General features: G+C 48.3%; 1 protein-coding gene across 2 annotated transcripts in view; it reads right to left on the bottom strand.

Moving 5' to 3' along the window:
• CACNA2D2 (calcium voltage-gated channel auxiliary subunit alpha2delta 2) overlaps positions 1-27,148 on the bottom strand; it is a 212,244-nt gene that overhangs the window by 110,735 nt on the left and 74,361 nt on the right. For both annotated transcript variants that reach the window (XM_039558859.1, XM_039558860.1), the window contains exon 3: positions 17,802-17,918. In XM_039558859.1, coding sequence (XP_039414793.1) covers positions 17,802-17,918 — 117 coding nt within the window. The remainder of the gene's footprint in view (positions 1-17,801; positions 17,919-27,148) is intronic.

Raw genomic sequence — 27,148 nt, 5'->3', positions numbered from 1 at the left:
AAGCCTTTCAGATCCACAGCAGAGTCATTTTGAATCCTGGACACTCAGAACATTCTACAAAATGTCTATATCCTAACAGAGAAAGGGTCCTCCAGGTGTGCTCCTGCCAGAGAAATTCTTATTCTTAAGAGCCTGCAAATGATGGGTTTTTTCTTGCTAGGATGTCCCTGGAGGTTAATTCTTATGCTATCTGCCTTCCCTAGGGAGACAGGGAAAAAATAAACAGGAAATAAAGCAGAATGGGAGATTATAATTCCTTTTGCACCCAAGTAGGAGTGGAACCCGTCTCCCTCTCCCGGCCGCACTCCCCTCTTTTCCCCCCAACGTAAATCGCAGCTGCGGCGCGGTGAGAGCCGGCACTTGTGCGCTTTGACTCTCAGCCGGCAGCTTCCTGCAGCACCGCAGCCGATCGGCCCCAGCTCCCCGCCTCGCTGGCCACCGCCGTCAGGAGGGAGTCTCAGCCCGCAGGTTTGGGACAGGAGCTGCAGAGCGCCTTGCAGTCGTTACTTCTTCCCAAGGAAAGGGTATGGCTGGGATCCTGCCACGAAAGATTCATCAGACATTTACGGTGCTCCCTGGCTGGCTAGAACAGAGCTGCCCCAGTGGGATGCTCGTTCCACACGCAGGCACGAGGATGTGGCTCAGACAAACATAACCAAATTTTTTCAGGAAACCTTGTGGCAGGAGCTGTAAGATGCTCTGTGGGCAAGTCAGGATGGACCAGGTAATCCTGACAGGAATGGTGTAACTGTCCCCCCCTCTGCTGAAGGCTGACCTTCAGCAGAGCATTAGAGGTAGACAACTTCCCAATAGCCCTTGTCACAGAGAATCTCAGAAGAATGATGACTTCCACGGGTGACCGGAAGGCCAGGGACTATGCTAACAGAATTCCAGAATTCACTGCCTCTCTTCCCTTCCATTCCTTGTTTTCCACTCATTCCTGTACATAAACATCCAACAGTAAAGGAGCTGGCCAGAGAAGAAGACAAATCCCTCTGATGCATTTATGTTCTGATTTTAAAGCTCTTCAAGTCTAACAGACCTCAGTGGCTTTGATTCCTGAAAAAAATTTTCCTTAATAGAAAGACAGCACCACCACAGCCAGGAGCTCTTGAAAAGATGAGTAAGCACACATATGTGCCTTGCAGCCCCCAAGGCCTTCTTCACCTTCTCACCCTCACCACCTGCACCCACCTTCCAGATATCTGAGCCAAGTCACTGCCCAGGGCTTACCCTGCCCATCTGTAAAATTAGGACAATCACAGAATCTCCTCCCCATGAACAACTGAGTTCCTGGACAGGCTGCTCCAGCTCACCCTGCTTTGGCCAGGGGTTCAAGTGGATGATCTGCAAAGGTCCCTGCCACCCTCAGTGACCTGGTGACTGACTTGTGTTGCTGCTCCAGGTTGTGGCACCCCAGCCATGTGTCACTGGGATTCACTGGTACAATGTCACACTCACGTCCTGCCTGTAGGGCCTGTTGGGAACAGAGCACACAGGACATGGCTGAGACCTCCAGCCTTGTCAGTACAGAGCCACCACAAATACAGTGTCACTCTGATCCAAGCTGCAGTGCACTCACCTGCTAAACCCTGCACGCCTTGCCATCATTTTCAGCCCAAGATTGGAGCAGCAGACTCTAATTCACCTTCATCGAGGATGAATTTTAGATAAAATTCAAACTGATTAATGAAGATGAGGTTAAGCACTTCCAATCAGGGTGGCAAGAAAAGTGCTAGAACAGTAAAATTGAATCCCAGCCTGTCTCTCTGCACTTCTTAAAGGTGTGTAAGCTCAAAGGACTCATCTAAGCTGTTTCCCCACACATCCCTGTTACTGTGGATGGATGAACCTGGCTGATGGGCCACAGCACACTGAGGCTCACCATAAACAAATAAGGTATCACAGCACACTTCCCTATGGGACACCAAATGCTAAAAAATATGTATCATCAATAATGCAGAGCAAGAGTTTCCTTTCAAATTATTTCCATCCATTTTCCCCATTCTGAAAATTTCATGTTCACCTTGCAGGAGCTGTGACAGCAGAGTGCTCTGTCCTTTCTGGAACATGAGAAGGAATCAGCAATGGTCCCCAGAGAACGTGGCCTTGTGTCCACCCATGCTGGGGAGCAGAGAAGGCATGTTTCCTCCTGGGGGCTCTTTCACACTTCCAGTGCACCAGGACACAAAGGTATTCAATCTGTCTGGGGTGAATCCATCTCTCTGTGGAGATTAGAGAGCCTCTGACTTAGAGATGGTCAACTTTTCTGTTTCTCCTGTGGGATATCCAACATCCACATGTGCATAGAAGAGCAGCCAGAGCCTTTCCTCTCATCACTCTGATGGTACCAAAGACAAAAAGAACACCTGGATTTGAAGCAAAATCTTCCCCTTTCCATTACTGTTGGCTTCACCCTATATCCAAGCTCTAGAAGAAAGTACAACCCAAAATTCCAGAAAATTATCCCTTGCCAAATCTTTTGCAAGCATCCAGAGCTCCAGGCACTCACAAGATTTGCAATGTGATAGTTTAACATAGCAATCTTGTGCAGGGAAGGAGAGGGAGAAGATATTTATGTAAGACAAAACGTAAAGATATTAACAGTATGACTTAGATTTTGGTATGTTACACAGTATTTGTAATCTGCATGTCCTTGGTGAGCATGCTCATGTAAAGGAGGTAGTGGTCTTTATTCTGAAGGACCCAGAGGAATTTCAAAGCCTAAAAGCAAATTCCCCTGGATGGATCTGCAAGAAGCATTCACAACATATAACCATTCTCTTTGTGAGGAGATTCTCAGATTAAGACACTTCTGCATTATCTCTAATTTGTGCCAGCAGTCTTAATTTCCCACCTGTGTCCTGGGAGAAGCCACAGAACCGAACACCTGCACCCACAGACAAAAAGCAGAAGACAACTCCTACAGGATGTTTTAGCAGAACCTCAGTCCACTGGGATATGTGAAGCTTCTTCTCAAATATATAAACCAAAGAAATTTAGAGTCCTGAGGGAACCAGCAAAGCCAGCATTAGTCCTAAAGACAGCCCTGGCAGTAACACACATGATGACAAGACCAGGAGGCTGGGCATGACAGGGCATTGAGGGATGTACATGATGGGTGGGATCATCTTCATGCACCCAAATTTCTCCCCAAAACCACACAGTTGTCAAGTGTGTCCTAGAGTGAGCAAGGGGCAGCAGGAAGAGCTCAGGCTCATCTTCCTCAGCACCTGGCTCAGGGCCCATTTCACTGGAGCAAACTTAATTTCATCCTTCAACGTTTCCAAATCATAGCTGTGACTCCTGCACCCAGAAGATGTCCAGATTTTGAGTGTCCTTCAAACTGGCTGAGTCAGTGAAGTTTTTTTTCAAATCAAGTCCCAGGTTTGCACTTGGGAAAGAGGCAGAATCAAAGCAGAAATAATGTACCTTGATTTGAGACCAGGCAGAGCTGACATGGATCTTCCCCAACATCCCCTGACTGCTCTGGTGCTGGATCAAGAAGCCTGTGTCCTCTTTGTTAAGAGATATAATAAAGCAAAATTGCTGTCCTAAATATTACTAAAGCACTGGCTGGCATGTTTAATAAACCTTTCCATTTGGGTAAATTAGCACTCATCTGGACAAGTGCTGAAGTGCTGTTACTTGAAGAAAAAAATTCAATGCTCAGAGTCTAATTTAAATAATTATCAGCATATTTCTGCTCTGCCTGTTTCGCTGAAATTACCAGGAGACTTGATGCAGTCTGAATGTAAGTGCCTTTTGTCTGCATGTAATTTATTGACCCCATTTCAGTTAAGCTTTTGGCCCACTCACTGCTGTGCTGGAGGACCATAACCGAAAAGGACTTTATGGCCAGACAGAGTAAAATCAATAACAACTGATCTACTTTTACTCAAATCCCTTTCAAGACCTATAAGTTACTTCCTTGTGTTTTCCACATGAGGTAGATGTCAGATCTGTGATAATCTGCTCTTCCCATCAGGTTGCTGCTTGGAGACCATGGGCATCCATGGGGAAGACCAACACACTGGGGATGATGGTCACCCCATCCCTGCAAGCCAGGCTCCAGGTGTAGACAAACACCCTTTCACAGCAAATCTGTGCAGTACTGGGACATATGCTGAAATACTCTCTTATACCCACCCAGAGTGTGGATACCAGGTCTTCAGCACCAAATACTTCCTCCTACAGACCTCCAGCCATCCCCTGGCTGTGTTCCATAAGGGACACAGCCTGGAGCACCAAGCAGCCACAGGCTTGGCTCCCAAGAACAGAACACCCATGGGGACACAGCACTGACCTTCAGCTACGCTCGTGGCAGAAGGCCTCGGTACCCAGCACACTGGTCACAGGATTGATTTTATTTCTAGCAAGGAAAACATCGAGAAAACTCTTGAATTATTTTTCTCCATTTTTTTTTGGTTGAAAAGTGGCACTGGTATTTGTGCCTTTTCTTCTGCCCTAGCTCCAAGACTGTCAGCAGAAAGCATCACAAGACCACTTGCTTGCTCAAAACGCCCCCTTTCCCTGGGAGCAGCTCCAAGCAAGCTGCCAGCAGCACTGGTTTGGAGCACGGAGCCATCCTGCATGGAATGCTGTGCAGCCCCTGGCATGGGGTGGTGCTGCCAGGGAGGGGGCAAGGGCTGCCTCGACGAGATGAAGGTGACGCTCCTGCCCTGCTCCCACTTCCCAGGCTGTGTCTGCATTCCGCTCGCGATGCCGCCATCTGCACCTTATGGCTGCTGTGACGAGGGAAGCTTCCCTCCAGGGCATGTTCTGCAAACCTCGCATCCACCAGCTCATCAATCCTTGGCTCTCATCAAAAGACAAACTTATAAACAGGCCCAGACGCTTCTCCCAGGTTTAATGGAGGCAGCTAAGAAGCTGTGATCGTTCGATGTTTTCCAATGATAGTGGTGATGCCTGAGGCCAGCTGTAATATTACCATGAAATAAATCTGCAGCGATATAATTAGCAGGGATGCTATTACACTCAGGTTTTAGGGATGCTCAGCACAGAGGGAGAAGAGCAGCTACTCAGAATGGGACCTTGCAGAGGTTCTGGGTTTGAGATGGGGCTGGGAGTAGGAGAGACAGAAAAACTCTAATGTCAAGGCATTGCAGACTACCTGCATTAGTCTGTAGGCAAAATAAATCTAGTTTTTTAATAGCCAGAGGTTATGGTAAACACAGGTCTGTGCCAGTCTCAGGGTTAAATCCAGCCAACTTTCTCCTTGCCACTCCAGCTACTTCTGCCCTGCAAGCAGCTGTGGAATTTAGGTGGCACTTGCAAAGCTGCTGCTTCTTCCAGCATCCAGTCTGTGATGTGCCTTGTGGTCCCCTAAACTAGGATGGGAGGTGGAGCAGGGAGATACAAACCAACACAACTCTGAAGCCCAAGTCTGGCAGGAGGAGATGCTGTTTTCTCTGTCATGCTGCGTCAGGAGAACAACACCCTATTAATTTTGCCACTGGTACATATAAAAGGTAGACAAATACCACTAGGAACAACAAGGAGGAAAAGACAGAAGAGGCCGGGTTAGCAAAAGGGATGCTCCTGGTATCTGCAAGGAATAGCTAAGAAAAGAGTTGGCACCTACACAGTGTTTTCTGTTGCTTGCAGACGTAGCACTAAAAGTGAGAGCATAGAAAAAGGATATAACTAGACAAAATATTTTAGGATCAATGGTCATGGGGGAGAGGAAGGGAAGAAGAAAGTCAACACGTGCCAGAATTGATCCTCAGTTTTGACATAAAATCCTTATGGCAGTTAAAAGTCACATTCAGGGAACATGGAGTTCCTCAGGACTCCCAGCCAGGACCCCTGGAAGGGTTTCTGCCCCATACACTGGACACAGACTCGTGAGCTGGAGCTCCTGTGCCAATGTCTGCATGGCTTGTCATGGCTTGATTATAAAAGGTGACATGCTATGGCAGAGTTTGCACCAAAATCAAGAGATCATCCTTTAAATGTGCTGGGCAGGACATGCCCTGGAGGAAAGCCCTGAAGTAGACAGCCTGCCCTCAGCTAAGGTTCAAAAACTCTTCATAAGTTTTAAGTGTGTTTCCAAATCTGCAGTCAAATCCTACACCTTCACTCTTTTTTGCTACAATAAACTTTATCTCAGAATGTAATCTAGTAATAAAAATGGTTTTAAAATGATCTGACAAGCACTAGAAACCCCATTTCTTTTAGAGTGACAACTCTATTTACAGCCTCACATACATATACTCTGGTTTATATTCTACCCGCACACCAGGCCCTCAAGATTTGGGATATATCCTTTCCATCCACTTGCAAGAATCAATTTCAGTTGTGAAAAGAAGTTCTGCAGCAGGCAGAAGGTAGGAAGAAAGATTGCCTCTAATGCTGGGGTCTCTGTACATCTCCCAGGACAGGGGTGCAGAGGGATGGGCATCTTCCCCCTGTATCAGGGCTGTCTTACTGCACTTGAGCAAGCCTCCCAACTCCAGGGGCCACCTCTGCAGCAAGAGCTACATGCCCATCCTGGACAGGCCAGAGGGCTGCTGTAGTTGAGGGGAGGTGCAAAACAGCTGGGCAACATCACACAGGGAGAAGATTTAGAGTGCATTAACTCTTAACTCTTTTGAAAGGGTGCAGAAAATAGCTAAACTGCTAAAAACATTCACATTCAAAGCCTCAAGTGGCCAGGGAACAATAGCACCAAACAGGAGCAGAGCTGAGAGAAGGAGCTTTGAGCTCCAGGGAGATGTTATTGTCGTAATCAAGCATGAAGGACACCTTGTAGCTAAAAGTTCCAGAACTTAATTAGGAAGCACAGCTCTTATTCCTGGGTGTATCAAAGACAAAGAATGATCTCTCCAGGCCTCAGTTTCCCCATGCATAAAGCTGGAGCAGTCAAATACATCTACCCTAAGGGAATACAGCACTTGCTGGGATGCACTTGGGAAGCCAAACTACTACTATCTTCAATTTTGCTTCTCTGCTGCCACACTCGCCCAAGCACACAGTTCTTATCTCCTCTTCCCCATCATGGTTTCCCACTGCCCTGCAATGCTGACAAGCTCAACACCTTCCATATCTTATCCAGCTTCCTCAATTACAGGCACACCAGCAGAGACATCTTCCTCTGTGTGAGTGGAGAGTGAGGCACGGCTCAGATTAACAACAGGAACAGCACGGACCAGCACTGGCTCCCTGTATAATTAGCTGATATAAAAGCTGTGCCATCTACTGGCATCCAACTGAAACACTGCTCCCATCAAGTTGTTGTTGCTCCAGCAGTTCTTTGTGTAGAGCTGGGGTGGGATTTCAACTCACCCTTGTACAGGTAGTGGCACACAAGTGGCAAACAAGGGACAGCCAAAGACAGAAGTTCATTTTGCAGTACCAAAAACCAGGCACTCACTGGAGCCCTGCGTTCGCATTTCACTCCCAGCCCTTATAATCCCCCACTTGCTATGGAATTACCAGCTTTACTTAAAGGATTTTTTAAAAAATTATCATGCCTGCAGAAAAAAACAGCCAACCACCATTTAAAATTAACTTCCCATTATTATACCTGAAATTTTGGGAAGACATTTTGGCAGGCACAATACTGACCTCCAGCTGGCAACCCTGCACAGAAAACTGGAGTTACCCCTCCCATCAAACCTGTAGGGTACTTCCAATAGCCTTTACTGCTGTTACCTAGCCACTTTCAAGGATGCAGCACACCCTAAACAGCAGAGGAGAGACAGAAACCAAGGACACAAAGCAGAAACACCAGCCCAGAAAACAGGAGACCAGCAGGGACAGGCAAGCTGAGACACACAAACCCAGGCTAGGTTATGGAGGAGCTCCCATGCCCTCAGCAGCGCTGCTGCAGCCCAGCTCTGTATCTGTGGAGCTGCTTCAGCTGCCCCAGTTACCCCAGTTCCAGCCCCTCATGTCCCAGTTCAGCTGGTGGCTCCATGAGCACCACCAGGCAGGCACACTGTTAAATATTTTTGCTCACAACCTTTTCATGTTGCTTTCACTTCAGATTGTGCCTCTGAACGCTGACAGATTTCTCATTGCAAGGCTGTATTAAGCTGCTTTTTAATTGCATTTTGAGGGACCCAAAGGCCAGCAGGCAGAAGGGCACTTTCTTTTTTCCAAGGAACATTATTTTTATTGTAGAGGCAGGAAAGGTTTCCATTAATCCTCAGCAAGCAGACAGCTTCCACGGAGCACGCTGGCTGCAGGGACAGCCACTCCAGAGCACTGGGATGATTTGAGCACTGTCTGCTGGAATATCACGGCTCCCAACAACTCCTCTTCAAAGAGCAGATGACAGGCTTTGGCACGAAACTTGCATTAAATTGATACAATCTCTTTAATGTTATCTCTGGCTCTTTATCACAATTGTATGTGCAATTTACATTCTTGTCGCCTTTTTTTTATTAAGATTTGCTAGATCCTTATCACTGATATTTTACACATTGTTGTAGTGTCACTCAAACATTTAATGGACATCAGCTGCTCTGGGAATATATAATAGCTCCTTGCTATGGGGTAGGGCAGGATGCTGATGGATTTCAGACTCGCCCCATGAAAGCTTCAGGGGATGCAAAGCAAATCCATGGGGACAGAAAGCAGGGTCCTGGTGGGCACCATCCCAGTGCAGGGAGCACACTCTGTGCCAGCCCCTGTGTCACAGCACAGCACCACATGCCCAGAGCCAAGCTAAATACTGATCATGGAAGGCACCTTGGGGGCTGCCTCCTGCTCCTCACCTGCAGCCAGCCCTGCTATTCAAGTCACTCCTGTGCAGAGACCTACTGAGATAAACTGAGCCAAAGCTGATCTGGGGATTGGGGGCTGCAGAAATGAAACTTGATAAATCTACTTTCTTTTTTTCTCTTTAAAAAGGTGGGATTTGAGGAGAGCTTTTGAGACAAAGCTTCATGCAAGTCCATTAACCTCCAGGACCAAGCCTCCACCCTCTCACTCAGTAGACTTTAACTTAGCTACCTGCTGTAAACACAGCTATACAAATAGCTGATTTTTAGTTCAGCCTGAGTACGAAACCCTTAAAAAAATAATCCTCATTCCACCAGAAATGAACTCAAAATGATTCACTGTCCCAGGTCAGTTACTCCCATTTGATATAAGAGCCTTCTACCCCAAATCATGCATCTGAAACATTCAAGGGGAAAAACATTAAACAAGAATAAATTGGTTGGAGGTTTTTCTGTCCAAGATCTTGGGCTTCAGAGAGCTCTTTGAGGATGTACAGCATCATGGAGGGCAGGGGCTAAACCTTCAGGGACTGAAAGCACATCTATAAGTGCAGAAGCACATACTCCATGCAAACCTACACGTAACGCCGGGGAAATAAAGATCCCCTTCTTACCCTCTCCCACCACACACAGATTACAAAGTCACAGGACACGGCGCAGAAGCAACTCCAGGTACCAAACTGCCATGGAAATGCATTTTCTCATGCCAAAATTAACCAAGAAAATTCAAATAAATCCCTTTTTCAGTGACATGGTTTCTTTTATTTTGCTATCACTGCAAGCACATCTTCCCAATCATGTTTAAAGGTTGTTCTATAAAGAATTAAATGGTACTTCCTTTCCCGAGCACTAATTCCCTCAGAGACCTCCTCCCCTTCTGCATCAGTCACCAGTTTATATCTGTATCTATCTTCACAGATAGACCAATAAGTCATACCCATCTGCTTTTACCCTTTCAACCACCCCCAAATGCCTCCTCTTAGAGCACAGCCCTGCCAGGCCTCAGGAGCGTGAGAGGGTAGGGACCACGCTGAAGGATCCGAGTTTTGAGACAGCCAAGCACTACAACTGCTGCAAATCCCCTGCCCACACCAATGGCTTTAGTCACCTCCACCTCTGCTAGGAGCGCTGCTCCTGGGCTGGAAAAAACCAGGAAAAACTGAAAACCAACATGCAAACTGCTGTCAAATACACAACACCGTGTGAGGAAGGGAAGTAAAACACCCTCTAAGGACTATTTCATCCTTCTCTTCACTTGGTCTCAGAGGTGTCTGTGTTCCTCACAGCGTGGGGTGCAGAGCGCAGGAAGACAAGGCACGCACAGCAATTAAACCCTCAAAGAAAGGTTCCCATTCCTCCTGCCTGTGCGTGCAAACCAGCCTGGCAGTGCTCAGAGAGGGCGTGAGGGCAAGCTTTGCTCAGGCTAAAAGCCCAGCTAAAGCTCCCAGCACGGCTGTGACCCAAACCCCTCAACCTCAGCCCCGGCTGCTGTGCCGGCAGCGGCAGCGAGCCACGATTCCCTCCCTGCGGCGCGCCTGCCTCAGGGATGAGTGCAGCACACAGGGCCTGCCAAGGAAAGATGCTCTGGGGCAGGGAGGAAGCCGTGAGCCTAAAATAAATCCCCGGGCAAAGGCATCGCGTGCAGAGCTAAGTGGTACAGACGTGGAGCGTGAGAACCAGCTCACCTCTTGACAGGGTAAGAGACCAGATGGATATTTCAGTCCTCGGGAAGGGCAAAGTCAGGCAAGTATTTATTTGCACAGGGTAAGTAAGGAAGCTCCACTCTGGGTTGGAGAGCTATACTGAGAGACATCATCTTTGCAGAGGTGTTGCATCCTCTTTTGCTTCAGGCCTTGAAAGGGCATAAAAAAACCCACCTGGACAGGTGTTTTCTTTAAACAGCAACTGTCCAGACTTCTTATACCAAGAACCAGAAACAACAGCCCCAGTCTGCCAAGGGCAGGAGAGGACAAAGGTTTCTTCATCTGTTCTTCACCAGCAGCCACGCATGGGGCTGGGGATCTGCTGTGGAGACTTACTGAACAGTGTATCAGGTCAGGACCATCGCTTTTCACTCCCCCATCTGTGACTCCAGATGCACTGGTGGCACTGAGTCCCTTCCTTGTACGTGTGCCACAAAACAGGATCATCCTCAGTGTGCAGCGGTGCTGGGGGAGGCAGCAGCCCCCTGGGTCCTGGCAAACCTCTGCTGCCCCAGAGTGCACCCAGCAGCTCACCAAGTTGTAAAGCCCATTGGGCTGGGCTGCTGCCAAGTGTTCATGGGAGAAGAAAGGGAAACGTTCAATGTAATCTACATGAAAGTGCAGGAAGCCCTAAATCATGTTAGCGCTATTAAGAAAGCTGGTTACATTGCTCAGCAAACTGGCCCAATACAGGTTTGATAGACTTGTTACAAACATCTGATTGTCCCTGATTAGATTAGACAATCAACCCCCATCCTGGTGTGTGGGCATTGTTTGACTCCCGTCTGCAATCTGTAAATTAGAATTCCAGACCTGGGAGATTGGATTCAAATTGGATTACTGGAGCAGGTCCAGCACAAGAACAATTGTGAGGCAGGAGAAGACACACACACACATATGCACGAATGAATAAATAAATAAATAAACAAACACACAGGGACTGTCAGCCAGGATTTGATTAGGAGCGAATTAAAAATGGAATTAAAAACAAAAGCCACCAACCAGCAATTAGCAAAGAAGCAGGAAGAGGGCTGGATTTGGCCCTATGAAATAAGGAAGCACAGAGGTCCTGCCTTTAAATGGTTTGTACTTCAGCATGCGCAAGGTTGATGCTGGTTGTGGTCCTTACTCCAACTCAAGAGCTCCTGTCCATGGCCATGCAGCTGGAATGGTGCAGGAGTGCATGAGGCAATGAAGCCCCACATCTCACCAAACCCACATGCTGTGTCTGAGCTCACCTGAGCTATGTTTATTCCCTCTCTCCTACTCCATTTTGCTGCCTAGGCAAGACAGGTAATGTGTCCCTTAGCTGGGACCCAGCAGGCCACAGCATGACCACTGGTAGCCTTCTGACATGCCCAGAAGTTCCCCACAGGCCAAACCCAGGGCTGTACCACACTGCAGAGGGAAATCCACGAGGACAGCAGGAGCAGCACCCCATGCTGCCAGCCGGTGTGAACCCCCAGTGCACTGCAGCTCAGAAGGGTCTCCCTCTCCTAGCCTAGGACCTCTCCAGTTAAACACATCAATGACTTGGCCAGTGAGCACCTGGAACAACATCCTTCAGACAGCTCTGCGAGGCAGGGAGATGGCAACATGACCTCGCTCTGCCAGAAGCAAAGGAGAAATCCAGTACAACCCCAGAGCTGCTCCTGCTGAATGCTGACCCCCTTTGCTGCCTGCCATCAAGACCAGAGGACAGCAACAACCCCAACAGTGAAGGACGGAAGATTTCCTGATGACTTCCTACCAGCCCATGCCATAACAGAGGTCAGTGCCTCTGCTGCCGAGAGAGGACAGATGCTCTGAACTGGGCTGAGAGATGCTTTGTTGTATGCCAATTTTTGCAGCTCATCAGACAAATGACATCTTTTATTGTCCCTATCAGGGAGCAGAAACTGATAAAGACTTAATTCACCGCATACCTGCAAGGGAAATCTCAGGGCTATCAGAATTGTTAAAGGGATAAACCTGTCCAATTAAATCCCCTCTGCACTCTTGATATATGCTTGTGCCAGGCTCAAATGGAGCTTGGAACCAGTCCCAGTTGAGCAGAAATGCACTGAGTGTTCAACCAGGACTAAAAGCATAACTGGCCTGAGCTCCTCCCTCCTGTAATGCACCCACTGACCAGCTTCACCCTGAGAACCTGATTTGGTCAGTACTTTGTGGTAACACACCAAACTCTCACCTCACCCTCCATCACAGGATGCTAAAGCATGGCCACATACTTACTGCATCAACACTTCAGAAGAAACATGAAAGAAAAAATGCCAGTAAGTGGGAAAACTCAAGGCTGAGGGGTGGAAATAGGAGACAAAACAGCAAAATAGGGTTAAGGCAGTACAAAACCCCAAGCCTTACTCATCTCCAGACCAATCACCTTTTCTGTGTGCCAAATCCCAGCTCTTCCAGCCTCCTTCCCTTAGGATCTGAGGTAAAGGAAGATGGGAACACCTACAGCCACATTCCCCCAGGCTTTGCAGCCACAGGAAACCCAGCCAGATTTCCCTGCAGGATGCTTTCAAAATACAGGAAATCCCCAGTCTTGTCCTTTGTATTCTTTTTTCTGCCAAAAGAAAATGTCTAATGCCAAGTGTAGATTTTACCACTCCAGTTACAGTAAAAACTGAGTGAAATATATTGTGACCTCCTACACCTTAGCTGAAGGAACAGGAACCTTGAACCCTCCTACCAAACCCCTGCTTTCCCCCAGATGCTCATTCCACACTGGAGCTAAATACACAGCAACAAAAAAATGCTATTCAATTTCACAAAAACACAATGAAAAAAAACTCCCAAACCCTCCTCCCACTCCTGGTAAGTGCTGTTAGTGCTCTCATCACCAGAGCCACACAAGGTGCACCAAACCTGTTGCACAGGCAGACATCTATGTGAAATACACACAGATGTACACAGCACACTTTATAAATTCTCTGATACACAAGATGCCACTTTGCTGCACTTCTGTTCAACACATCATATTTGATACTGCACACAGCTGGGGTCCACAGGAAATGCAACAAACTCCACCTTAATTCAAAAGATTGTGCCGGTGCTGCACAACTTGCAAAACTAAATCAGTTCTATGGAAAAAATATCAGGCCAATCGTGTCACCATTAGGGTAACGCCAGAGCCTGCAGGCAGCCAGACCATGTTCCATGGATCAGGAGGCCTCTTTTTGGAGATGGGGGAAGGCCACCAGCACAGACAGTAATCTTTAGGCTGGTCACAGTACATGAATAGTTCACTTCAGGGCATAACCCACTCAGTAAACTGTGGGATGTGTCGCTCTAAGAAGGCAAAGCAAATTGTCTGTGGTTAAATATGTGAAGAATGAAGCAGTCAGCATCCAAAAGCAGCCTTCACAAGAACTGCATAAAAAGGAGAAACAATCTTAAAACATATCCTAGGATCTAAAATTTCCACCTCTCAGCCTCCTCCTCCATCCAATCACAACTTCCTTCTCCCCCAGTCTGCAGAGCTTCAGGAAAGAATAGACCTGGAGGCATCACTCATGTACTTCACATAGTATTCTAAAAGAAAGAAAAAATGCCCCTTGGGTTTGGGAATCTGACACACACCATGCACACCCTCAGGTGATGGCTTTTCCCTGGCTCACTCTGTGCTTCACCAACAGCAAACTCCAACATCTGGGCTCCTAAACAAGCTCCCAAAGAAGCCCCAGCCTGTACATATCTCTATGGGCACATACAAAGGCAAAGAGGGGTCTGAACACACTGAAAAACTGAAGAGGAGATAGGAAATAAAGCTGAAAAAGTGACAAAAAATCTACTTGGCAAAAAACCAACCTGCTGAGTTCTAGTCTCAGATGATGTCAAGCCATGAGCCAGCCAGCTGTGATTCCCAGCACAAGGAAAACCCAAGGGGGATTTGTAGTCATTTGGTCACCTGCCACCTTGTTCCTTTCCACATCTTACAAAAGGTGGTTTTTTTAGCCCTAACAAGGACAAGCTCATGAGTGTGGACAAGTGCAGCCCATTAAACTCCCACCCAGCCAGGAACACACCTATTGCTTCCTTACACCTCACCTGTAGCTCTGCAACTTCCCCACAATGCAATACACTGGGTAAATGTAATGTCATCTCCTTCAGGAGTCACTCCACATTAGTCTTTTACTTCCAATTCAAAGGAAATTAGATGCATTTTTGTATTGAAGGCCCTCTCTTTTACCTCCCCTCCTGTTAAAGACTGAGAATAAAAAGCAGCTGGAGCTACAGAGCCCAAAGGTGACTGGGAGGCCAGGCTTGAAGCAATGAAATTGTCATAGACAAAGGACACTGGGAAAGGCAATTAGTGCTGATGCAAATCCACATCCAACAGAAGCCATTGTGTGGGACATGGGGTAGAAGTCCCCCAGGATCCAGCTGTAGATACTCTAATGCCAGGTGGAACAGGTGGGGATTGCAAAAACATCTTCCTAGGAAGTTTTTGTCCCATGATGAGATTGTCATCTGATATGATGTTCTGGAACAAAAAAGGAGAGACAGCATCCAAATAGCCAGCCCCTTGTAGATGCCTTATTTTAGGAAGCAATTACCCTCTCTGCCACACACCCCTGGCTCCAGCACACCTCCAAAACGCACATGGGAAATCAGAGTGTCCTATTAGTGCCAGATCCATGCCACAGTGCTGCACCATGGCTGTCAGGGCCAGACGGGCTCAGTTTCCTTGTGCTTGATTTCTGCCTCTTAGAAATGCAACACACAAGGTAAGAAACTGTATTAATAAATGCTCTGCATACAGTTTAATAAAGACACATTAATATTTTTACTTAGAGGAGAACAGGTTCTTTGATGACTGGACTGAATCACCACCTAATCAGAACAGTGCTCTGAGCCGTGCACCCATGGTGTGCGCCCAAAGGCTTGTGAGCACCTTCCTACAAAGCCCCACTAAGGCCCAAACAGCATCCCTTCTCTCTCCTGCAGCAAAGGAGACAGGGATGTCTCCTCAGGAGAGTGAGCACACGAGTGACACTGCAATTCGCACATCAAGGAGAGGCTCCATTTCTCCCTCTTCACCTGCCCTCCACCAATACGTGGAGCCCCACCTGACTCAAATGCTAAAAAATATGCTTCAAGAAGTCATCATCACTCTTGTGAGTCATGAGAGAAGAGGAGGAAATGACTCCAGAAGAGATGATTCAACTAAAGGGAGAGCTGAGACAGAAGAAAACAGGCAGGAGAATGGAAGGAGCTATGGGAGCCCCACTGCTTCAAAGAAGCTCAGCAAAATGTGGAAGAAATTTAGAAGATTCAATTTCTCTTCCTCCATCAACTTCCCCATTTCCAGATTTTGTTGTTAGTACCACCAATCCAGAATGTCAAGAATTTACATGGAAAGTGGATGTAAAAGTCTGCTCTGAGAGTGCACTCTGAAGGAGTCCTTTTGAAAGATTAATTTAGGTCAAGGGATCATTGTTTCTGCTATAAAGACAGTGCCACGTGCTGTTACCTAACCAGTACTGCCAGAATCACTCCCGTGTCAGGTCCAGCATCAGGTGAGCCCTTCACAGCACACCAGAGAGTCCTGCCCAAAACCCAACATAAAAAGGAAGACAGTTGGAAGACAAACAAGGTTATTTGTACCATGGGCACAGTTCAACCCTTGATCTAGCACCAAAATATGTACAAATTCTCTGTAAGTCTGTGTGACTCAGAGCAAAGGGCAAAGAAAACAGTGTGACTGATGAGCTGAAATTCAAATGTCACAGTGGAACCACTCAGCACATTCCTGCTGTGTAACTTATTACCCTGTGCATCACATGGGAGCCATATGTTGTTGTCCAGGTGCATATTGAGTTTGCAACAACCTTCTGTCACCTGTGTCTTCTCCAGCATCTATAGGTGCTGCACATCTCTGGAACATTTAGTATGATATATGCTCAAGTGTGCACACAAACTATATGAGCACAAAGGTGCAAGTTCACGTTAAAAAGAAAATTGGTCTTCCTGATTTTCACTTCCCAAATGCAGTGCTGACAGTTTACACCTCTTTAGTCCCATTTCAGCTTCTTCCATTCAAGCTAAAACACTTGGTGTGATTCCCAAGTAGGATTATTCTTTACTTCCCAGAGTAAGGAATTAAGTAAACAACAACCTTCTTTCAACAATCTTCTTCACCCAAGTCCCTACAGTTACCATCTTTGTCAGGCTCTGTGGACAACCTCACACCATCTGGACACTCAGGGCAGACTTTGACCACCCTTGACTGAGATCCTGTCTTGAGTCTTGAGATTCCCCTGGCCCACATGGGTGTCCTATGATTCCTGTTGCATACCTTCTCCAAGGTATGTGGAGACAGTTCACTTCCAAACTCTCACTGCCTTAGTTACACCTCAGTTACTGCAATATCCCTTCTGCCACCACAGCACTTTTTCCTGGGCTCCCATCCCTGTCTGTCAGGTTGCAGGATGACCAAGTCTTTTTGGCTACAGTGCCTCTGTGGATACAACAGCGGGGTTACCTGCTCCAAGCCTTCCCATTGTCTATTGCCCTGCAGATGCCCTTTCAGTGAATCAAGCTACAAACTGCATCCAGCTGGCCACACTGCCAGATGCCCATTGTACAGTTTCATGCCACTTGATAAAACTGTTTTGGAAAGGATACCTCAGCTCCTGGAGGTGAAGTTTCCATATCCCTCTGCAGTGAAGAGGGTTCTCCACCTTCCCAGGAAGGCTCCAGTAGTAGAGCATGGCCCTGCTGCCACTTCGTTATAGCCACTGCAGGCTTTTACTGAGCAGGCACCATTGATCACCTTCCTCCACTACAGATAAAATGAGTTCATTTTAAAAGGAATGTTACAAAATAGGACAATAGATTGGAAACGTATGCAGACGCCCACGAGGGGAACCCACACACACAGTCAGTCACAGGGCTCAAGTCCCAGGCACCAGCACAAACCCTTCAGGCACATCATCGCCTAAACAGGAAAAGCTCCACTTGTCCAGAACACTTCCACGAGCGACAGCAGGGACACTGCAGTACCTCTGCTTCCAGTACATCCCCAGTTAAATGACTGGATCAGATTTGCTGCAGGCTTTTGCTGTCACTTGCATTCTTCTGGCAGCACCTTCAGGTGTTCGCATGATGGTGGGAGGAGATAAAAAGCAAGAGGATACCTAGAGTACATCCCCACATGACACATCCTTGCCTCACATGCTCCATATGAATCTGTCCAGCTGCAGGATGCAGTTCCCAGAAAAGGCCACACAATCACAGAAATCACTTTGAAGCTGAGATCATAATGCTACGCCAGCATCAACCCTCTTGTTTAAACTAAGCATCTCCATCAAAGGATCAGCACATAGGCCCATCTCCTTACCTTTAAAGCACGGACTTTCTTGGCCAAGAGGCTCTCAATGTCCCCTGCGACCTTCTCCACCAATTTCCTGGGCACATTCTCCTTGACTTCAAACAGGTTACTATTTTCATTGTAGATCTAAGAAGGGAAGCAAAAGAAAGAGACAATCAATAGTAGTGAGGAGTACAGCAGTCTTCCTACAGAAAAGCTGATCCTCTAACAGAGAATTCCAGCAATGTGGATTAGGTAACAATATAAGCTTTGGAAATGAGGGGAGCAAGAGAAGAAAGGCTTTGCAACCAGAAAAAACAGAAATGCATTCAACCTGCTGCCCACACCACTGGCTCTATAGCTGCCTGCCTTCACGCTTGCAGGCAATGAGCATCCCACCCTCTCACTCAAAAGCTGAGCTGCCCATCCCTGCCTCTGCTGAGCCACTCCTGTGGCACAGGCAGAGCCATCACGCTTGCTGCTGTGCCCGTCCTCGCCCAAACGCGTCCCCAAAGCTCACTGACCACCTCCCCAAAGCCACTTGTTGAACTTGGCAAGTGCAAGCCCAACTTCTTGCCCACCCCCAGCCCCCTGCACTGCCTGCAGGGCTTGCTGGGTGCAGGGCCTGGCAGCACTGGGGCAGCTCTGGGTACCAGGAACAGGAACAAGGGGATCACATGAAGCAGGATAAAACCCACATCTCTCATCAAGCAATAGTAATTTGTCATCCTCGAGAAATGAGGATTTCTACAACCAGTCCAGAACTTGGCCAGGCTGTGGTGGGTAGAGGCACAAATCTATACCAGGATTATCCTGAAGGCCAATGCAATTATCTGGATTTGAATGTTGCACCTGAAGTGGCAGCACTGACCCACAGGCCTGCCCTTCCCAAGCCACATCACACAACTGCAGGGAACAACACCAGGTCCAAGGGAAGTGCTGTTGGCATCAGCACTGCCCCAACAAGAAGGAATCAGTCCCACCACAAGTCTTTGCAACCACCAACCCCTCAGATGATTTTGTGACTTGTTAACTCCACCTGCCTGCAGACTCAGGTGCAACCAACACAGGGTCAAAAGGAAGAGTTTATTGCCATCATCTGAGATTACGGAAAAAAAAAATTTCCTCGTGCTTTATCTTAAGTAAGGTACATGAAGAAAACCACAAAGCAAATAGGATGCTGCTTCTCTCTTTATCCTCAGGCTACTTGCAAATACCTTCAGCTCCAGACACGGAGACATACGGGAACAGAGAACTCTCCAAGGAGGGCTGGACCTCCCCAAGGAGGTAGCAGACTCCATGCTTAACTGAGAATTCCATGCTAAGCATGTCTGGCACCTACCCAAGCTTGCATGATCCTTAGGAGCTGAATCATGCTTCCCACAACACAAAACCCTCTCTTTGCTGGCGCTTCATTACAAGTGAAAGACTCTGCCTGTAAGTGGTGGTTTGTTGCAGACCTGGCCATGAGAACAAAGGAAGGGACCAGGGGGTGCAGAAGCCATTTCTCATGACACATCTGCCCTGGGTTTCAAAGCAGCACCCAAACACAAACAGTAAACAACCAGCTTCCACATGACAAACACATACTCAGAACCTCCTCCATTTCACCCAGGACTAAGGAGAGGCTCGGCCAGAGACACCCACCAGGCTCATACCAACACAACTATTGCTCTTGGTAGAGCCAGCAAAAGTAAAGGTACAGGCAGGCAGGTGCCCAGGACCTGGACAGTGGCACATCACCAGCTCAGGAACAGGATGAGACCCTCTAAAATGCTAGGAAACTACTTACTTCCCCCTCTTCTTTCTCCAGACATTATAATGAGCTGAAGTAGACAGCAACTCCACTTGCTGAAGGCAGCTGGCAATGCATTCAAGAGCCAGAGCAGAGACACCCCTCAACTCCAGCCTCCCTTTTCCTTTCATGGTTAAACAAAGCAGTTTCTGAGGCTGAAGCCACAGGAGCAGACAGAGACTAAGCACAAGGCTGCTCTTTTGGCTGTGCACAGTCCCTCCAGACCTAATGGGTTAATCTCTAGGCTTCCACTTTGCTTTTTTTTTTTTGCAGCTCTCAGTGGGGTCCCTGCTCTGCCCAAGCTCCTCCTTTCTTCCATGGCACTAGGGAATTCCTAACCACAGTTTCTTCCAGCAGCCTTATGTCCACATATACCATTACTCCCTTCTAGCTCTACTTCAGCAACTGCTTTTTCCCCCCCCAAAAAGCCCCAAGGGATTCAGGTCACCTACCCTGGCTGCCAGGACAGTAACCCATCCCACCTCTGTCAGTGGGACAGCACACAAAAGGCTCAGATCTGTTCATTTCTGAGGGTTCTGGAGAAAACAGAACTTCTGTGAATTTTTCTGGTTACTGACTTGCAAGAACATGGCCCATGAGCCAAGAGACAACTGTGATCCTCATCTGACTCCTCAGTCCCTAAGAGACACGTGGAGCATGGCTCCAGTGCCCTCTCCAAGGCTCTGCTCCTGCGTGCTCCACACCTGTCAGCCTTCAAGGAAAGGCAACCCCAAGCATTAAGTTTTCTGACAATCTGACTTGTTTGAAACGGGCTTCACCCAATCACTTTGGTCCCCAAACCACCCGCACCTTCCATTAATTTGTCAACTCCTGTGTTATTGCAAGTGATCACGCTGTGAGCATAGGGACTCCAAAGAGGATGCTTTAGTAAGAGAAGACATTTAAGAGGCATCCCCAGACTCCAGAAGAAATTATTTCATAGAATGGTGTGGGTTGGAAGGGACCTTCAAAGACACCTTGTTCCAATCCCCTGCCATGGGCAGGGACACCTTCCACTACTCCACGTTGCTCCAAGCCCCATCCAACCTGGCCTTGGACACTCCCAGGGATGGGGCAGCCACAGCTTCTCTGGGCAACCTGTGCCAGGGCCTCTCCACCCTCACAGTAATTAATTTCTTCCTAATATCTAATCTCAACTTCCCCTCTTGCAGTGTGAAGGCATTAACTCTTGTCATGTCACACCATGGCTTTGTCCGAAGTCCCTCTCCAGCTTTCTTGGAGCCCCTTTAGGCACTGGAAGGGGCTCTTAGGTCTCCCCAGAGCTTTCTCTTCTCCAGGCTGAACACTCCCAGCTCTCTCAGCCTTTCTTCATAGCAGAGGTGCTCCAGCCCTCTGGTCATATGCATTGCCCTCCTCTGGACCACTTCCCACCTGCTTCTTATGTTGAGGCTCCCAGAGCTGGATGCAGTATTCCAGATGAGGCCTCACCAGAGCAGAGCAGAGGGCGAGAATCACTCGCCTCCCTCAACCTGCTTTTGATGCAGCTCAGGATATGACTTCTAGATGTTCTTCACATCAGAGCTCCATCACACCCCGAGCTTCAGACCAAAAAAAAAAAAAAAGCTTATACTGCCAACAGCACAACATCCTGCACTAGATAAGAACTCCCCACATCAGCACAGAAAGGGTTAAAGCGAGGAAAGCTTGACACAAAGCAATATTCTCTCACACTTTTTCTCCCCTTGGTAAGTAACAGCACAACAAAGTCATGCGCTTGGAAGATGCGGGATACCTCCAGCTGAGCAGCAGCAATTAGGAAAGCAAAGAGGAGCAATCTTCAAGGAGAAAGCTTTGGGTACAGAGGGAGTCCTGACATTAGTATTTTCCTATTATGAAACAAAAAATTGGCTCCTATTGGTTACAGACAGAAACGGTGCCTGTCCACAAGGGAGAACAGAAAAAGAAACCAGGAGCTGTTCCTCCAGCCCTCTCTGCAGCTGCAGAGTTCTGCAGTCTTCGTGGCTGAACAGTTCACCAGCGTTAATTAGAACAATCCAAGACAAATTAACAGTGACCATACGTGCATGAGAATGTCCCAGACAGGCAGGGGAATGAATGGTGGGGGCTCCAGGCAATTCAGAGAACTTCACAGTCTCCACTGTAGCATTTTGCTTTGGGTTGTTCAGAACATAGCCAGGTTTTACTTATCTAAGGTGACATTTCCCATACTGGATTTTTCCTTGAGCTGAATCAAAGGTAGGATTTTCTGGCCAAAGACATCCCAAACATTCCTCAGTGATGGCAAAAACCTTTAGTTTTGTCCAGATGAGAAAGCCATTCTCATTGAAATTCTCCTGTGATCCAGTGCTCTGGGACCTGGTTTTGAAATCTGTAACACCGGTGACCTCGGAGTCAAGGAACTGCTGCTTCTGATTCCATGTTCGTACCCTCACACCCAGCTGGGTCGGCACCCTCGGGGAGAAGGGGTGCAGGTTGTGTGCTCTTGGCAGACTGGGTTTTATTTGGCAATACCTTGAGTAACAGGCCCCATCCCTTCAGAGCCTCCCTGACAGGCAGGGCAGGTGGGTGGCAATGCAGGGACACGAGCAAAGCCAAATCCTGCACTGCTCCAGCCACGCTGAAACAAGAAGTAATGCCCTTGTATCAAGCTGTTGTACTCAGAGGACAGGGATTGAGACCACATTATGAACTGCAATCTCAATAAAAAAATCTGGGAGGGGCTGAAGCTGGATGCAGTAGCAGAAGATCCAGTCCTGGCAGTGGAAAGGAGTCCAGCAGTGGATGCTGAGAGTGAACTAATAAAGTGGCGAGAGCAAGGGGAGTGGGAGGGAATATTAACAGCAGCCAAACAACAGAAAGTACTGAGCAGAAACAAAATAAAAGCAAAGGAAAAAAACGAAAGAGTGGCAGGTGGGGGGAAGAAAAATCCAACTGTTCAAGACAACCTGCAATGTGAAAAATTCAATCCCAAATACTCCTAAGCATAGTGCAATTACAAACAGCCACAAAAATGATTTAAACCAGCCCAGAAGTGCTAAGTGGCCTCACTTAAAAGCAAAGCTGGTAACACAACCAGCTGCCAGCACATGTTCCCAGCAGCACCTGTACAGCCAAGGAGGCAGATCTGAGACTGCCTTGAAACACCCATTCTCTAAATTCACTTGTTTGCCTTGCTCCTAATGCACAGTAAATGATGCTCATCCCTGCCATTAATTCCCACTGTGCCTATATATTCAAGGAGCTGTCAGAGTTTAGAGAAAGCATTTTCCTCTCCCCAGTTCCCTGTCAGCTCACCCAGCACCATGAAACCTGGCAGCCTGAGAAGGGAATGGGTGCAGAAGTACTCCCATAAGTGCAGAAATCACCATTTGATGAGCTGCCACTGAGAGGGCCCAACACCTTCCCATGGGTCAAGGTATCCAATGATAAAACGTGAAGGAAAATAACAAATCTCAGGAGAGTTCCCTGTAAAGCACCACTAGAAAGTAAAAATGGTCTCCTCAGCCTTCCTGTCTCCTATGGGCATTGGCCTCCCCTGCCAACTGTCTCCAGCCTCCTTGTCCAGGACATGAGGGAGGACACTGATGGGAGGGCAGGGATGGTGGGGTACACCTGTAACCCAAAGCAGACCCCTCCCTTCTCATTCCCTCTATCCTCAGCTCCATTTCACATCTTCCAGGAAGCAGCTCTTCCCCAAAATCAGAGGGGCAGCACTGCACTGTGCTTGCACAGCATCGCCTCCATGCCAAGACTCCCTCATCACCTTCCTCAAGAACAACAGCAACCACAAAGCTGAACCCCAACAGAGCAGCTGGTAACCCCAGCAGCTCTCAGCCCCACTGGGCCAAGACAGAGCTGCACCCACAGCTCAAACCCCAGCTGGGGTGTGCTCAGGGCCAAGCAGGGAGAAGCTGTGGTGCTCCGGCTCCTGCTGGAAAGGCATCTGATCTGGGTAATATTCATTTTCCAGAAATTAATTTTTTTCTCCACCCCTGTATGAATCCAATATACCAGGTTTGGACAGCTGCAGTCCAAACAGCAGCATTTAATCACAGTGCAAACCTGGCATGTTTGCAAAAGAGCAAAGTACTACATGCAGCAACAGAGAAGCTGCCTTCCTGCTCCCAGAGTGTTCCACCTCAAAGTTGGGGTGCTCCAGGTGAGGGAGGCCAAAGACCAATCCACATCTCTGCAGGCACAACAGCCACCCATACCTAAGATAACCCTCACGCCCCAGAAATGGGGCTGTGCCATGTCATGCCCCACAAAGACCAGCAAGCAGGAAAACAAAAGGGTTTTCCTAGCCAGCATTGTTATGGGAGGCAGGGAAGGTCTCTGCTCAGGGTTATACTTCAAGCTGCTGCAGCCAGACCCATGCCTGGGATCAGTGTCGTACAGTGACCCAGATATGGTGTCTGCAAAGGGAATTCATTGGTACAGCCAATACTGCAGCAGGATACCTGCCCTGAGAGGCACTGCTTGCTCAGATGCTTGTCTAGAGCTTCTCCTGGAGCTTCAGGATCTGTTGGTCTCCCTCAGACAAGCATCAGTCTGGCGCAATTTGAGTCTCGTCTCACCTATTGCAGGGTCCTACCATTTCCCCACAGCTCAGAGTATGAGTGAAGAGGAAAGGGGAGAACCCTTGGGCAGACTTGCTTTTGCCTTGTGTACACAGAGCAGACCCCTCTGATGAAGAGGGAGCCTTGAAGAGAATTGCCCAGTGATATAAATGACCAACAAGAGCACCATGAGATAGTCCAAGCCAAGCACAGAACACTTTGGCTGGGTAACAGGGAAAAGGAGTGCCAGACTCCAGAGATCCTGCTGGAACATGGAGACTGCTCAGGGCCATAGGCAGAGAGCAGAGACAGCACGATTTCCATCTCACCCCTCATCACTGCTGCACCTACTGTTGTTAAATTTCATCGTCTGGTGCTTATAGTCCTTGCAATGATGGTAATCATTGTGGTGTCTATATTACATTAGGAGGATGTCAGGCTCAGTGCAGCGTCAGGGATAATCAAGCAGGCAGTGGTAAGAGCGACAGTGGCCTCGCTGACAGCCTGCCAGGACGGGCAGTGCCGCCTGTGCTGCACCTCCTTGTGCAGAGCGGGTCACACACCACTGCAGGGGACAGGGGATGGGCACGGGCCTGGCCTTCTGGAGAAGCAGCCATCAGCCAGGAAGGTGCTAGATCCTGGTTCTCCCTGTTGAGGTGTCAGGAGGGTAGGAGGCGAAAGGAAGCAGCTGCAGGTGAGCACTGGTGCCACAGCTCAGAGCAAATTTACCCCACACCAACTCCCAGAGCTGGTACCACGGATGCCACCAGCCCTGAGGGCACAGCTCTGTGAGCACAGCCCTGAGCCCAGGTGCCCCACTGGGAGCAGTGTGGGCAGCGGCTCCCACAGAGCCCAAGCTGCCCCTTGTCACCACCCCTGCCTTGTCCCCAGCGCCACCGCTGCTCCGGCAGCCTGCGGACGTGCTCCAGCGCGCGCAGGAGGCAAACAGCTTGACATTTACTAACCCCAGCTCCCTCTGTCCTCAGTGCCATTTCCCTGCTGTGCTCCATCCTTCCACCTTCCTCATAAAAAGCAAGCACCCTCTGAGCAGCTCTTCACAGCTCTCCCGCAGAAGCAGGACAGGGAAATGTGGAGTTTAGTTGCTCCTCAGGGATGGTCAGCTATAATTGAAGCAAACAAACCATAGAACCAGGTCTCTCTAGTTCACTGAAGAGTCTGCTAAAAGGCAGCAGTACCACAGAGAACATGGGGAAAGAGGGAAAAGCAGCCCACACCACCAGGGATGGAGAGGTGGAGCTGCTCCAGTGCTCCCCATCCTGCCCCAGCACCCACACCTCCCATCCTCTGTGGCACTGGCTGGACTTCTGCTTCCTCAGCCTAGGATCACCAGCCTCTACAGCTGAGACTTCAGCCCTGCCAGCCCCAAAGCAGACCTGGGACTGCTATACATAATTTAGCAACTAGTTAGGGATAAAGGGCTATGCACAGTTAGCCTGGATTACTGAAAACCTCTCCCAGCCTGGAAAGCAGCTTTTAGTCTTCATCATCCCAAACCCTTGTATGGGGAGCTCTCCGAGCGACAGACCTGCCTGGGTGTTTGCAGAGAGTGAGAACCTTCTGCAAGGAAATTCAGGATCACACAACTTCAAACTTGGTCTTCTCCTTTCAGACAAAGTGCCGCAAAAATAAATTGCTGCACAATTGAAGACAGAAGGTCTCAACCAGGATGGGAACTCTGCCCAGGCCCTCCTCTGCATGCTCACAGCCACTTGGAAGGCGTGAGCCTTGCTGCCAGGTCAGGGCACAAGCCCCCCAGAGCCTGTTGTGCTAATGTACAAGAGGGAGAGAACAGCTACAGCTTCTCAGAAAAATGTCCAAATGCAGTCAGAGATCCCATGATCTCTAAAAATACAAGCTTGTACAGTAAAACAGAAACAAAACAAAAAAACCCCAACCTCATCCTGGAGTCTAGCTGCTCTCTTTATTATATGGGACATAAAAGCTTTAGTAAGGAAAACACAGCATTTTTAAAAGGTGCCTCAACTACTTTCCTTCAGGATATATCAAAGAGTTAACCAGTTTGATTAAGTTATGTCTACACAAAACACACCTACTTCAGATCAACAGAATTAAAATTGCACCTCAAATACTCCAGGTGCATCCTAGGATGGATGCTGTCACAGATAAAGATGTGCTATTTTGCTAGATTTCAGGTTGGATATCACGAAGAAATTCTTTACTCAGAATGTGGTGAGGCCCTGGCATAGGCTGCCCCCTCCCTAGAAATGTTCAAGACTGGGTGGGATGGGGCCCTGAGCAACCTGATCTAGTGGAAGGGGTCCCTGCCCATGGCAGGGGGTTGGAATGAGATGGTATTTAAGGTCCTTCCAACCCAAACCATTCTGTGATTTCTGTCAGAATCAGTCCCTCCACACAATGGATCATGCTGGGTTTTCCCCAGCATCCCTCAGAGAATGAACAGAATGAAGATTGTTAGGGAAAGATAAAGCAAGAAACATCTCTGCTCCTCAGATCCCTCCTGGACCTGGACCCCGTGTGGTTGCAGTTTTGCCTTTCGCTCAGCTGCTGGACAGTTTAAAACTCTGTTTTCTTCTATTCTGCTGCTTTTTTCCCAAGGCTACATGTTTAGGACACTGAAATTACAAAAGCTCATAGAGACCCAAAATGGGATCTCACCAGACTCCATTTCCCTGGCAGTGAGGAGGATGAGAAAGGGGCCACCACTGCCCTGAGAGAAGTGGAAAGCACTTCACCAGGCTCTTCTGCAGTGCCTGGGGCAGGGCTGCTGCAGGTGGGCAAAGACTGCTCACCGTCCCCTGCGCACCCAAAGCACACACAGCTCCCTTCTTTGCTCTGCATTGAGTGATGCAAGACTCCCAGATCCTCAAAAACCTGACTTTAAATAAATAACCAGACCTCTTTCCCAAAACAGCTTTATCTTCCGTGCCAGAAAAGCTGTTGCTTTTTGTAGGAAGGGCTGTGGAAAAAGGCTGTGCTGTGCAGCCTCTAACACTAAAGCTCCCGGACATATTTTGCAGGCTTCTTTTATTGACACAAGA

The sequence above is a fragment of the Corvus cornix genome, chromosome 12 (assembly GCF_000738735.6).
Source record: "Corvus cornix cornix isolate S_Up_H32 chromosome 12, ASM73873v5, whole genome shotgun sequence".
Classification (NCBI taxonomy): Eukaryota; Metazoa; Chordata; class Aves; order Passeriformes; family Corvidae; genus Corvus; species Corvus cornix.
This window is presented reverse-complemented; position numbering and strand designations above follow the sequence as displayed.